Here is a 13,821-nt window from a genome sequence, read left to right as displayed (position 1 = left end):
CTAGAATCTCAGTGCAAATGCTCCTCCTAACAAGCAAGGGAAGACATGTATGTGTGTGTACGTGTGTGTACGTGTGTACATGTGTGCGTGTCTGTGCATGTGCTCAAAGACACATTTTAAAGACATACTAATTCAATAATTTATTAGGAAATTGGCCTAAGTTATTATGCTCTCAGTTACACATGGATTATATCACTTAATATTTTTTTAATTTCTGATAACTTTTAAGTGAAATAGGGGAAAAAAAAAAACTAAAATAAGCCAAGTATTTCTCTCCCAGAGAAATGCCCATCAGATACAGGCCTTTTTAAAACTCTAGAAAACAGAGTTTGAGGTGAATCACTGAATGCTATTAAATGTTTCCTTAGCCACATAAATATGCTGCTTGACTAATGATGAATCACACAGAACACTGAACACACCAACCCATGTAGTTTTTTTTTTAACAAACAGCTGTTTCCAGCTCTCGGGAGTCCAGACACTTACACAGTTTCACGCTGAATCACATCCATGCACACAATCAGTGCATCCAGGACTTGGCTGGTTAAGGGTGTGAACATCCCCAAACATTCCCTTCATCCCACGAATGAGCAACGTTTCTTTGAAGGAAATCTATAGGGCTGGAAATTGTGGACATAGGACTATGTGCCGATTTAGTACTACTTGCCCAAGTGTACTTTTTCCAAAGTCTCTTTCACTAATATATTCACTTTACTATTCCATATAACATACTCTACTTGTTCAATCAAATATCATGCCATTTAGCAGTATCTAGAACTCATTTTTGGTGATCACAGTTCACTGTTAGATCTGAAGTGCGCCACTTGTAGCATTTTCAAGTCACTCCCAACACAGCAGCGCCTCCCAGTGATCAACGATGGCACTACCAATTGTTCAGAAATAGACAAGAATAGCTCCTTAAATCAGGGCACCTGTGGAGGAAAGTGAACAATATCACCGTTTGCTTATCACTCTGATTTTTAGCCACAAAGCATCCTCCATTCAGAAAATGACAGAGATTACTCATGCTATACCATTTTAAAAATAAGTTTTCTCAGAGAAGGCATCTGGGCTAAGATGCAGGCTGGGATGCCCCACATTCCATACTATGAATTCTGATCCCATTCCTGAATCCTGCTTCCTACTAGTGTGCACCCCAAGAGGCAACAGATGACATCTCCAATAGTTGAGTCTTTGCCATCCGCAAGGGTGACCGACCCAGACTACGTTTCTGGCCCTCAGCTTGCCTTAATCAGATCCAACCATTGCAGGTATCTAGAAAGTGAGCTATCAGACAGTAGCTCACTCTGTCTCTGTCTCTCTTGCTCTCACTCACTTGTTTGTTCAGTTTGGTTACAAATTAATCATAATAAATACATAGGTAAATCATTTCTTATCCTCTGAACACTGTCAGTCAGCAGCCCACAAGACCCCCTGCTTATTATGGTCAATACAAACATATATCCTCCCAACCTCTTATCACTAACAGAGAAAGGGCAAGCTCTCGGAGGGCCTGGAGTGCAGACGCCCAACCTGATCAACTTCATATTAAATCCTAACACAGGCCACCTACATCTCCTCAAGGCAAATTCTCTCCATATATTCAGAGATGGGACCCTGAAGGCTCACCAAACTGTATTAGGACACATCTAAAGAGTTTGCCTAGCTCAAAAAGGATACAGTCAGCTTGCTGAGAACCTGGTTGAATTTTGCTGTTGATGTCTTCCAACAGATCAAAATCTGGCAGCATCAGGTGTCTGTGCACGGTGATGTGCTGATACTGAGCCTCGGCAGCAAGGGCGTTCTTGGTGTCATCGGTACCAAACAGGACTAAAGCTATCTCATCCTTGCTCTCGGCAAAAACCTAGCGAGGAATATCAGAAGACCGGAAACTACGTTAGGACAGACTGTAAGCAAGGAGACACTTGACCTTTGGGATGTAGGACAACCTTAGGAAGCCCCGGGGCCATAGCATGTTGGGATGCATGAAACAGGAGACTTCATGAACAATGTGACGGCTATGTTCGAGCAAGACGTTTGCTTTGACTTTGTTTCAGCACAAGCTGGCATGATAGAATGGCTCTTAATAACGTTCAGTCATTCCACTAATTGTAGATTTTAGCATATATAAAACACACATATATGTGTGTGTGTGTCTATCCAAGGTTTAAATTTTCTAGAGATTAAAAAAAATCCAACTTACAAGTTCATATTCTATATACCTGCATTATCACTGACAAGCATAATTTTAAAAGTTCATAGAAAACAAAATTAATAGTTTTGGTGCAAAAAAATTCAGAAATCCAGATATAGTTTTTTCATAATATGAATTTTTTTCATGAACTTGAAGACCACATTCATATTACAAATAAATTCTTACATATGTAAACAGGGAATCAACATAAGAGAGTACATACATTGGGACTTGCATAATGGCTCAGTGGCTAAATCCTCACCTTGTAAGTGCCAGGATCCCAGATGGGAACTAACTCATGTCCCGGCTACTCTATTTTCCATCCAGCTCCCTGCTTATGACCTGGGAAAGCAGTAGAGGATGGCCCAAAGCCCTGGAACCCTGCACCTAGTGTGAGATGTGGAAGAAGTTCCAGACTCCTGGCTTCGAACTGGCTCAACTCCGGCCATTGTGGCCATTTGTGAAGTGAACCAGTGGATGAAGGTCTTTCTGTAAATTTGCCTTTCCAATACAAATAAATTAATATTTTAAAAAAGACAAAAGTATGTATGTTGGCAGTTTCAGAGGATAAATGCTGGAAAAATACTCATCAGAACACTTATACAATGGCATAACATATCTCGCAAAAATGAACCAATGAATTCACTGACATGAATAAATCTTCAAAACAAAGGTAAGAAAAAATTTGTACATTAATAAGTATCATATAAAACAACCCACATATGCCCCTGACAGATTCCTATAACACTGATTATTTAAGAATATATACTTAGGGGGCCCGGTGGCGTGGCCTAGCAGCTGAGGTCCTCGCCTTGAAAGCCCCGGGATCCCATATGGGCGCCAGTTCTAATCCCGGCAGCTCCACTTCCCATCCAGCTCCCTGCTTGTGGCCTGGGAAAGCAGTCGAGGACGGCCCAAAGACTTGGGACCCTCCACCCGTGTGGGAGACCCGCAAGAGGTTCCTGGTTCCCGGCTTCAGATTGGCACGAGCCGGCCCGTTGCGGCTCACTTGGGGAGTGAAACATCGGATGGAAAATCTTCCTCTCTGTCTCTCCTCCTCTCTGTATATCCGGCTTTCCAATAATAATAAAATCTTCAAAAAACAAAAAAAAAAGAATATATACTTAGGTCTAACAGTACAAAATACACATCTGTCGAAATTTTTTGGAAAGGAGAAGAGGGAAAAACTAAATTCGACAGGGACTTTATTGGTAATATTTCAAGAAAAGAAAAAAAATTAAATCAATATGACAAAACATTAAGATTTATATGACATGAGACAATGGGAAAATCAGTTTTCATGGTACAGTCCTTTTGTTTTTGTTGATTTATGAATGACTTCATAATGAATAGTAAACACAACAAAAAAAAAACCTGATTTGACATAAAAGGCAGTCCTGACCCTAAGTATTTATAAATTTAAGCCTTTATTAGAAAATCAGATATACAGAGAGGAGGAGAGACAGACAGGAAGATCTTCCATCCGATGATTCACTCCCCCATGTGGTTGCAGTGGCCGGAGCTGAGCCGATCGGAAGCCAGGAGATTCTTTCAGGTCTCCCACATGGGTGCAAGGTCCCAAAGCTTTGAGGCGTCCTCGAATGCTTTGCCAGGCCACAAATAGGGAGTTGGATGGAAAGCAGGGCTGCTAGGATTAGAACCAGTGCCCATATGGGATGCTAGCACACGCAAGGTGAGGACTTCAGCTGCTAGGCTACTGCGTCAGGCCCAGAGATTGTGCTTTCAAATTGTCTTTTGTTTCTACACTTGATTTTAGTCAAAAGGCTGAGAAGCAATGTCTTTTGTTTCTGATAAGAACTATAATGTCCAGTGACTGGGTCAGAGTGAAGAAAGAAGAACATATCAGGTTAGAGTGGCAGACAGACCTACATGTGCATGAATACAATATAGAAAACTCACCAGATTCCCCAAAACACGGAGGTTGAACAGTATAAGGAGATTGGTATTTTGCCTTAGAAGGTAAAAGCAAAAAGGAGCTAAAACACAGGTGGCAAGCTCAAGACCAACCTGAAACTTACCTGTCGCTGGACAAACATGGTCATCACCTTCTTTGCTTGTTCAAATGGAGATTCTTCTCCAGGAAAGGCGTTGCCCATGGCAAAGCCTACATCCACACAGAGCACAACGGCTGCCTAGAAACAAAGGCCCAAAGACTGTTTGAGGAAATGAAAGGCATAAAGTTTTGAAATATATCTTCTACTTCTCGTGTTCACAGAACTTCAGATATATTTAGAGGTGTGATAAACAGAAAAAACATGTTTGACGTGAAGACTATATATGTAAAACATATAAATTTTCACTACGGTAGCCTTTACACTTTCAAATTTTCACCTAAGTAACCTTTACACTTTTTAAAAGCTAGGAAATCTCTCTCAGGGAGGAACATGCATTACGTAACTGCTGCTCCCCTGGCCTGAGCTCAAAATAAAGCCATGCTGAGCAGACTACAATGAAAGCCAGCGCAGTTAAGCCCAACACACATCAAACTACAGTTAAACTGTAGCCTTACAAGAATAGAAGCTTTTATAGTAAGTCATTGATTTGGAATATGGTTTGTTCTGAAGTGTTTATGTGGTAATCTATATAGAGGAAGATAGTATACGCCAACAATGTGAATCAGTTTTCAAACTGAGGATCAACGAATAAGACACAAAATATATCTAGCTGGAGACACAGAGACCCAAGAAAGCAGTACAATATTCTATGACAGTAGTATGTAGCAAACAAGAGAGAGACAGAAGGAGCAGGTACACAAGACTGGTGGGGAGGGCAGAAAAGAAAACAGGCATGCGACCCTTGGGTGAATCTTAAGGAATAAGCAGGAATCAATAAAGCAAAAAAGGAAGTTACAGAGAGAATCACACAGGTCAGGCAACAATAACATATGCAGGGCAATAAGGAAAGCACAAACTAAAAAGAACAGCTCTACAATGTAACTGAATGGGCATTACAGGAGATCTGAATTAACAACAATCACAACTTCAGGGTGTGTTATAAAATGAGTCAACAACGACATAATTACAGCACATTTCCCATACCTGCACCTGCCTCACTCCATTCTCCTAAATAGCTTAGGTTCTACTAACAGCACAGAAAATTCAAAAAATGAAAAAGACCCTTTGCTGAAAAAAATTAGAATGGCCATCTGAAGATCCAGGATCTGGTCCCACTTGCACTTCCCATTAGTTCAAGTCCATGGGAATTTCACTTAACCTCAGGGTTCATTCACTAAGGGAGGAGACAACTGAGACCCATGCAGCCCAAGATCATTTCCAGAGTTGTTCTGACCAGCAGGTTCACCTGGGCTTTGTACTGATCCAACTGTCAACAGTCTGAACATCCCATTTTATGATGTAGTTACACGTGAATATGAAATGCACTTAGTCAAGAATCAAGAGCGTTCCTAATGTATTTTATCCTTCCCAGCTCATGAGAAAGAGACATCATTTTCCCCATAGTACAAAGAATGGTGCATAAGGCATGTATTTTTTGGAGTAAGACAATTATTTTGGGAAAGATGGAAACAAACTACAAAGTCCCTTTGACAGTAATAAAAGGTATATTCTATGGGGATCATAACCTAAAAACTCAGAAAACATCCTCTTGCATCCATTTAATTAATACACAATAATAAAAGCTACTTCTTAAAAAAAAAAAGATGTGGATAACCAAGTCTTTTGCCAGAAAATGGCATCAAGAAATTTAATCATGGCACTTATTTTTTAAATCTGGAAGAAGAATGGCCTCCATAATAATACTCCGAACTCCTGTCCCACAGCAATAAGAAAACCAGGAGCAGGAACCCAGGCAGCCTAACTCTTCGTTTCTGAAGCAAAAGAGGTTGTTACAATTTTACTCCAAGTGCATCCACACAAACCCTTCCCCACTGGAGCTACAAAGTCTTCAGCAGCTGAAAGTAAAGGAACCAAGAAGGTGAGTCATTGTAATCAACATTTCCCCCAAGGAAGCTGAGGCGATCAGATCAGATTTTATCTGTATGAATGGATCAATTCCTGAAACCACATCTCCCTCTAGTGATCCTTCAGGGACAACTACAAGTCTCTTCTTTCGTTGACAAAACCACTTTTAAAAATTCCCTGTCACTTCGGTTATTAACCTGGGACCCCAAGGATCATAGATTGCCAGCGGCAGACACGCCCCAGGGCTCCGAAATCAGCCAGCCTGGGTTCAAACTTACAGACTGTCTCATCATTTCGGTTCTCTTTGTCTTTGTTTTGCACCTGCAGTGAGGGGTTAGGAGTTTTCACCACTCCGTGTTAAAATGAAATGAAATCATAAGAGATCTGTATCTGCAACTCGATAAGTAAGATCTCTTAAAAAGGCGAAATACTAAGAGAGGTGAATTCCATAACGCGACGTATTAAAGTTAGTTTATTCACACAGTCCCTCTCTTAAATTTACAAGCCTGTGGAGTAGGTGTTTATCACAGCTAATGCCCATTCTCGCACAGATGTGAAGAACCTGGGTTCACGGAGGATTGAGAAGTGAGGAGAAAGGGAATGAGCAGCTAGTGAGAGGGGCGTGGGAGGAGTGGACAGCGGAAGGACTGTCAGCTCAAATTCAGCGAGGCTCGCCCACCACCACGATACTCGCTCTTGCCCTACTCCTTGGCTCCTTAGTCTTCTCATCTGACCCCACATTTCCTGTTTCCGCACCGCCCTGTGCGGGGCTCTGGTCTGAGTAAAGCCCCAGTCCGTGGCCCTATTAACTACCTTATTCCAGGACCGCGCCATGTTGCAGGTTCACAGGCAGCTTGGTTTCCGGTTCCGGGCGGGAAACTGTAGCACCGCAATTTTGGTTCCGGCAAACTGGCAGGCGGACCGTACTGGGTAGGTACACTTCCTGCCTAGCCTAGAAAAGGCGGGGAAACGGAGCGCCGAAGTTCCGCGCATACGCCGATCGCCTCCTTCCTGCTAGGTGAGGTGAGGTGTTTGTGGGTTTTGAGCTTTGGTAAATTGTCAGTAGTAGCTACATAGTAAGCTCTTCTCTGGAAGATTTCATTTCCCTTTCTGTTTATTGTAATAGCACCTACAGCGTTTAGTGTGTGAGCTGTGATGGTAAATTTTCTTGAGCATGGCTGTTTTTCCAGGCAAGCAAAAATAAAATACGCATTGTGCTGTGCAGAATGAAGCAGATGTGCAAATACCCGAAAGCATAAAACGGCTTCTCCTGTGGCTCTCCTGAAGAACCTAGATGTTTTCTGCCTGTTGTGATTCTGGCTTGGCTGGGGGCTGTGTGAACTCCAGGACTGACAGTCTACTGACACCAGGCAGGACACCTGGCAGGTCACGTAGGCAGAGCACTCCTCAGGAAGGAAGCCCCTGCTTGCTTCAAATCCACCAATAGAAGCCTGCTAAATCATGACTGTATAATTAATAGCCTAAAATGTATAAAAACTGGGGGGCACGGACTCTCTCTCTCTCTCTCGCTCTCTCTCGCTCTCTCTCGCTCTCTCTCGCTCTCTCTCGCGCGCGCGCTTGCTTCTTTTGGTCCTCCCTGCAGGTTTAACTTAATAGCTGCGTCTCAGTACTTCTAGAAATGGTAATTCTAGAAATGTCCGTCACAGCGCTTGACAAGTTCATAATGCCGCTTGAGAACAACAGTCGAGCCTATAGCTTCTCACCCTTGGAAGGAGGAAGGCCCCGGTGACCCTTGGGCAGAGAACAGCTCTGTATCAGATGAGCCACAACCTGACAGGTCGTTGGCTAAAGGTATGGGAGAACCTGGCAGGGAATTATTTACAAACCTCTTCCCATACCGGGTAAATTATGACTGTGGCGATGATCTCACTCTAGAAAGTTTAGCCTGAGGATAAATGGAACTAAAGCTGAGAAGGGGGGGTTAAGGAAGTCAAAATTATAAGCTACACCAAAGCCAAGAGAGTCAGATGTTTCCAGTCCCTGTTTATAGAGCTCAGGATGTCCGTCCAGATTTTGGTTCAAACAATTTCTTTTGAAACTGAAATGTTTTTATTGATTTTTAAAATGTGAGTGGTAAATGGAATTAGTGGAGATTCAAAAACATGGTGAAGAAATTGGTATGCTTCTTGTCCATCATTTCATCTTGTATATACTCCATTCATTTTTCATTTTTTTTCTGTTGTCCCACCCTTCATTCCCTTCCGCCTTTCCTCGCTCCTATTTCCCCTATTCATTCTTCCTCCTCCTCCTCCTTCTTCTCCCATGCCCCCTTCTGTCCACCTCTCTTCTTGTAACTAATTTAGAAAAGAAATAGTGGATTTTAATTTTAATTTGACTTCTTTTTAAATTATTGTCATTGTTCTATGATACAGTTCCATAGGCCCTGGGATTTCCCCTGTCCGCTCCCCAAGTCCTCTTCTGTCCCACCCCACCAAATTCCTCTATATTATTACTATAGCATAGCTCTTCATAAATAGTCACATGTTCATCATTGCAGGCATGAACAATGGCAGAAAGTACAGCTTCCTATTGTCAAGATACAGCTAATAGTTTCATTAGTTGTCCATCTTTGATCTGGAAGCAGAGATGCACACCACACTGCATCCTCACATCTGGACATGATAGTCTCCATTACAGAGCCAACACACATCCCTCTTAATTGAAAGGCAACAATACAAAATCAGCAACGGGAAGAAAAATAGAAATTTGCAACACCATGAATTTTGCAAGAGGTTTTGATAATTCAATAGTCCTGAATTGCTGGTGAATCCACCATTCCAGTCACGATTAAATCTCTCCTGAATCCACTGGCTGCTCTAGTCCACCTTAGCATCTCCATCTGCCCAGATCTTCGCTGCCAATGATTGGCTGGGGTAGTTGATAAATTTGTTCTGCGCTCCGTCCTTTGCCATGGTGCCAAGTGTCCTCTGGAGGCTCCAATGTACTGCCATTTCTTCCATGAACCCATGGTGTTGGAGCCCAGCACAATCCTGCCCACCACATACTCAGCCTTCACGTAAACCAGTAGGAGCTGCAGTCTAGTCGGAGCGACCCACAAAAACCCCACCAGGTCCACCCCTGCCCTGGTTCCTGAGCTTGCCAGTCTGTACAGCAGACTGGTCCTGTCCACATCCCATTCAACTCTCGTACATGTTGATGGTTATTGAAGCCCAGTTTGTCCCAACCAGCCCCACTATCCAGTCCACACTGGTGCCAGCAGATGCCACCATCTGTTTAAGTCATGTCTACGCCTGACAGAGTTTGGATCCTGTGCCAGCATCTGCCAGCTGATGCTGCAGCAAACCCAATCAGTCCACAGCGACACTGGCTTATGCGTGCCCAAGAAGGTACAGTCAGCCCAGCCTGGCTTTTCCCTGGTCCAGCTCACATGTGGGCCATTGGATATGGCCCTGCCTGACCTGGTCTGCCCCCATCTCATCTCTCATGCTCACCAATGGGAGTAGTAGTGCTGCAGGGGAGCCTTCACAGCCCCCTCACTGTGGCCATCCCCACCCCCCCCCTGGTTTCACATGTGCTGGTTGGGTGCTAAGGCCCAGTCTGGCACAGCCCCCTCACCTCGGCATTTGTCAGTGGGTGCTATATCCTGGCCAGGCCAGGCCCACCCCCAATTCTAACGCATGCTGGTGGGAGCTACAGCCTAGTCCAGCCCTGCCAGCCTCCAATCCCATCCCTCATGTGAACTGGCTGATAATGCTCCCTGACTCGACCTAACCCACACTCCATTTTGGCACTCAAATTCTCCGATGGGTGATATGGACTGACCCAGCCTGGCCTGCCCCTGAGCTGCACCAGATGTATGCCGGTGGATACCGTATTTTGGCTTGGTCTGGGCTGCTCCCCATATTGGTGCTTGCACTCACCTGCAGGGAGCGTGTCCAAACAGAGAAGTTCCCCAGGCTCCTCCACCCAGATCTCTCCCAATGCCAGATCTTGCACACACTGGTGCATCCACGGGCCAGCCCTAATTAGTCCACCTTCTGTTCTAGCAGGTACAGTGGCCTTCCCTCACCAGCCCTTACCCATTCTGGTTCTTGTTTTGGGGAGCTACAGCCCAATCAAGCTTGGCCCACACCCAGACACAGCTCACACATGGCTCAACGGGGGGAGAGACCTGGCCTAGCCAGTTCTATACTTACCCTGTTTCTCACAAGTAGCAGTGGGTGCTGGATTCTAGCCCAGTCTCGTGCATCCCATACCCAGCCCACACACATGCCAAGGGATTCTGTAGCTATATCCAGACCAGACCGCAACCCCCACCATGGTCTTTACGCCTTCCAGTGGGGATCACAACCTGGCCAGGGTGTCCCTTTTGCTCCTCAACTAGGCCTGCTCCCCTCCACAGGTTTCATACATGCCAGTGGTTGCTCTGACCTGGCCTGGCATAACCCCCATCCATCTTTACCTTTGCCTTTGGATGCTGTAGCCTGGCCTGAACTAGCCAACCCCTAGTCCCAGCTCTCACTGGCGGGTGCTGCAACCTGGCCCTGCTCAGTCTGCTCCCATCTCCAGCTCATGTGAACCAGTAGGTGTGATACCCTAGCCCAGCATGACCAGCACTCCAGTCCGGTTTTTCCACTCACCAGTGGGCTAAGATCTGCTCGGCCCTGCCCGGTCCACCCCCTTCCAAAACCAACCTACACACATGCCTACCAGTGGGACTACCTTGTCCAGCTTGCCTGATCCCTAGGTCTGGAACACATGCTCACCAGTGGGAGCTATGGCCCAGTAGGGAAGTCTCCCAGTTTCCCCACTCAGCCCACTCCCAGACCCAGACTCACATGTTCCAGCAGGTGCTAGGTCCTTGCCTGGCATAGCCTGCCCCTCCTTCTTGGCCTTTGTATGAGCTGGTGGATGTTGCGGGTCGGCCCACCCCACACACTGTTTTAGGAGCCACATGCAGGTGCTGCAGCTTGGGCCTGCCCAGCCTATTCTCAGCTCCAGTACCTGTGAGTGTTGGAGGGTTCCATGTTCACTCCTCATTCAGCCAGTCACCACCCCAACTCTTGAGCTAACCAACAGGACTTGTATTTCCATAAGGTTGGGCCCATTTATGCCCCACAGAATCTACCCCTGGGCCTGGTTCTCTCACATGCTGGTTAGTGTCATGGCCCTGCCTAGTGTGACCTGTCCCCTGTTCCAACACTCAATCGGGTATTTGGATCTAGCTCCAGCCATAGCTTTTGTGTGGTATCGTGTGTGGTGGTCAGTGATGCTCTGCACTAACAAGCCCATCTCAGGACTCCCGTGTGGGCTGATGAATCAGTCTGACCCATACAGATCTTCCAGTCTCTCCCCTCCATTTCACCAGGTCTCAGTTCCCTCACTTATCAGCCAGTACAGTGGCCTGTTGTTAAGTGTCCCCCAGGATTCATTCCTCACTTTCACATATGGTGTCCATAGTCATGGATGTCCCTAGGCAATATTTCATCACCCCCCAAGTCCCCAGAGCTCATTGGGAGGTGGCCAGCGGGCAAAGCCTGGCGCCCAGTGGACGCACTGGCCACCTGCGGAATAAAGATGGTGCCAGATGCTTAAAAAGCAGCTGAGGGTGGGCTGCTTCCTCCTCTCGTCAGCCAAGATTGGCCGATGAAGTGGAGTTCTGTTCCATGTTCCTGACACACCAAGAAATAGTGTTTAGAGCCATTCACTTCCAGGCAACTAGTCAGCTGTCATGCTGGGAATACATATATACTTTATACATTGCTTCTCTTGAAAAAGGCCCTCCATTAATCAAGGGTGAAGGACCAAACATTATTAATCTGATACTGTATGTAGTTACTCCTTTCCTCCTTTGTAGCATAAGAATCCTGACTTCTCTGGTTGCTGTTTGCCTGTCAGTGCAGTGTCTTTGGATTTTTAGAAAACAGTTGAGTGTGAACGGGGAGGACACAGAGGTTGGTGGGCTGTGACTAGTGTAGGTGATGGCATGTGTTTTGGGGATAGGGAAGTAACTTGGACAGAGAAGTGTAGCATCTACTGTGGCATGTGAAGGAAATAGTTGAAACAGAGAAAAAGGAACAAGATAATGATTATTTGGTAATCCCCATGTGCCATGCCTCCCAGTCAGGACCCTAATGCAGGCTCTCAGTTTTGAATCTGGACTGGCCTTATGACCTGGCTTGATCAGTAACATGTAGTAAAATTGACACTGGATGAATTCTGTGCACATTCCTTCAGAATGACCAACAGATTCAGCTTTTCCTCCCATTAATCCAGACGCAGTGGAAGACCAACAAACATGAACCTTATGGAGGACCACTGTTACGGGCCAAATGTTTGTGTGTTTCCTGGATTCATATGTTGAAGTTCTAACCCACAATACAATGGCATGTGGAGTTGGGGCCTTTGGGAGCTGATTAGGTTTAGACAGTCATAGGATGAAACTGGGGTCTCAGGGTATGATTGGAATAATGCCTTTATAAGAAGAAATACTAAAAGTCTGCCTCCTACCCTCTCCTGCCTCACTAAAAAAAAAAATATCAGTACACAGAAAAAAGATGCCCAGCTGCATTTCTGGAAGAGGGTCCTCACCAGAAACTGACCATGTCGTTACTATGATCTTGTACTTCCAGCCTGTGGAACCAGAGAAACACTTCTCTTGCTAATGCCACCTGGATGGTCTATGTTGCTGTGGAAGCCAAGCAGGCTAGTCCAAGCAGTGAGCTCCACTAGCTCAAGACTCACCGAGCTCACATGCAACACCTGATTAGCAGACATGCAAGTGAGCTTATCCACTGTAAAGATTAGGTAACAGTATATAGATGCCTCTTATGAATCATTCTGAGATGATTTTAGCAGGAATTGGGAGCAGATCCTCTTGTATAAGAAACTACCCCAGGATTGGAAATAGCAAGCAGAGACTAATCATCTCCACAGAACAACACTACAGGTGCAAAATGATGAGCAAATAAATCCAATTGTTATTTTAAGCCACTGTATTTTAGCTGTTACAGCAGCAATAAATAACTACAATGAAAGGGATTTTAGACCTCTTACGCCGTGTGTTCTCTTCAGGGCAGTTAATAAAAGAAACAAATATTTAATTTATTCTCAAACTATCATGTAAGTTAACACTGTGTTTGACTTAGAAATCACTGTGACTTAATTATGTGAGTGATGACTTCCTTATACAAAATAAAAAGATTAGGCCTTGTACTTAGACTAAGAACTGTAACAGTTAGATGACAAGTTTGGGAAATTAGTTAAAAAGCAAGGCACAGATATGAAATAAAATTTTATAACCAGGGCCCAACGCAACAGTTCGATGACCGAATCCTTACCTTATAAGCACTGGGATCCTATATGGACACCGGTTTGCATCCCTGCTGTTCTGCTTCCCATCCAGCTCCCTGCTTATGGCCTAGGAAATTAGCAGAGAATGGCCCAAAACCTTAGGACCCTGCACCCATGTGGGAGATTCAGAAGAAGCTCCTGGCTCCTAGCTCCTGGCTTCAGATCGGCTTAGCTCCACCTGTTGAGGCCACTTGGGGAGATGGAAGGCTACAGCCGATGGAAGGTCTTTCTGTCTCTCCTCTCTGTAAACTCTGACCTGCCTTTCCAATTAAAAATAAATGAGAATATTTTTAAAGAAAGTTTATATACCAAATAATTGTACCTAGTGATATGTCATGTTCCACTTCTATC

At 44.9% G+C, this 13,821-nt stretch overlaps 1 protein-coding gene across 1 annotated transcript in view; it reads right to left on the bottom strand.

Annotated features, from left to right (window-relative positions):
* XRCC5 (X-ray repair cross complementing 5) overlaps nucleotides 1-7,049 on the bottom strand; it is a 90,025-nt gene extending 82,976 nt beyond the window's left edge. Inside the window, exons 1-4 of the mRNA XM_058664983.1 lie at nucleotides 6,949-7,049; nucleotides 4,234-4,347; nucleotides 1,681-1,864; nucleotides 487-535 (exon numbers count right to left, since the gene is read on the bottom strand). Coding sequence (XP_058520966.1) covers nucleotides 487-535; nucleotides 1,681-1,864; nucleotides 4,234-4,347; nucleotides 6,949-6,969 — 368 coding nt within the window. The 5' untranslated portion in view covers nucleotides 6,970-7,049. The remainder of the gene's footprint in view (nucleotides 1-486; nucleotides 536-1,680; nucleotides 1,865-4,233; nucleotides 4,348-6,948) is intronic.
* Between the last annotated feature and the right edge of the window lie 6,772 nt (nucleotides 7,050-13,821).

Source organism: Ochotona princeps, chromosome 5 (genome assembly GCF_030435755.1).
Source record: "Ochotona princeps isolate mOchPri1 chromosome 5, mOchPri1.hap1, whole genome shotgun sequence".
In the NCBI taxonomy this organism is placed as follows: Eukaryota; Metazoa; Chordata; class Mammalia; order Lagomorpha; family Ochotonidae; genus Ochotona; species Ochotona princeps.
Note: the sequence above shows the minus strand (reverse complement) of the source record. Positions and strands in the feature narration are given on the sequence as shown.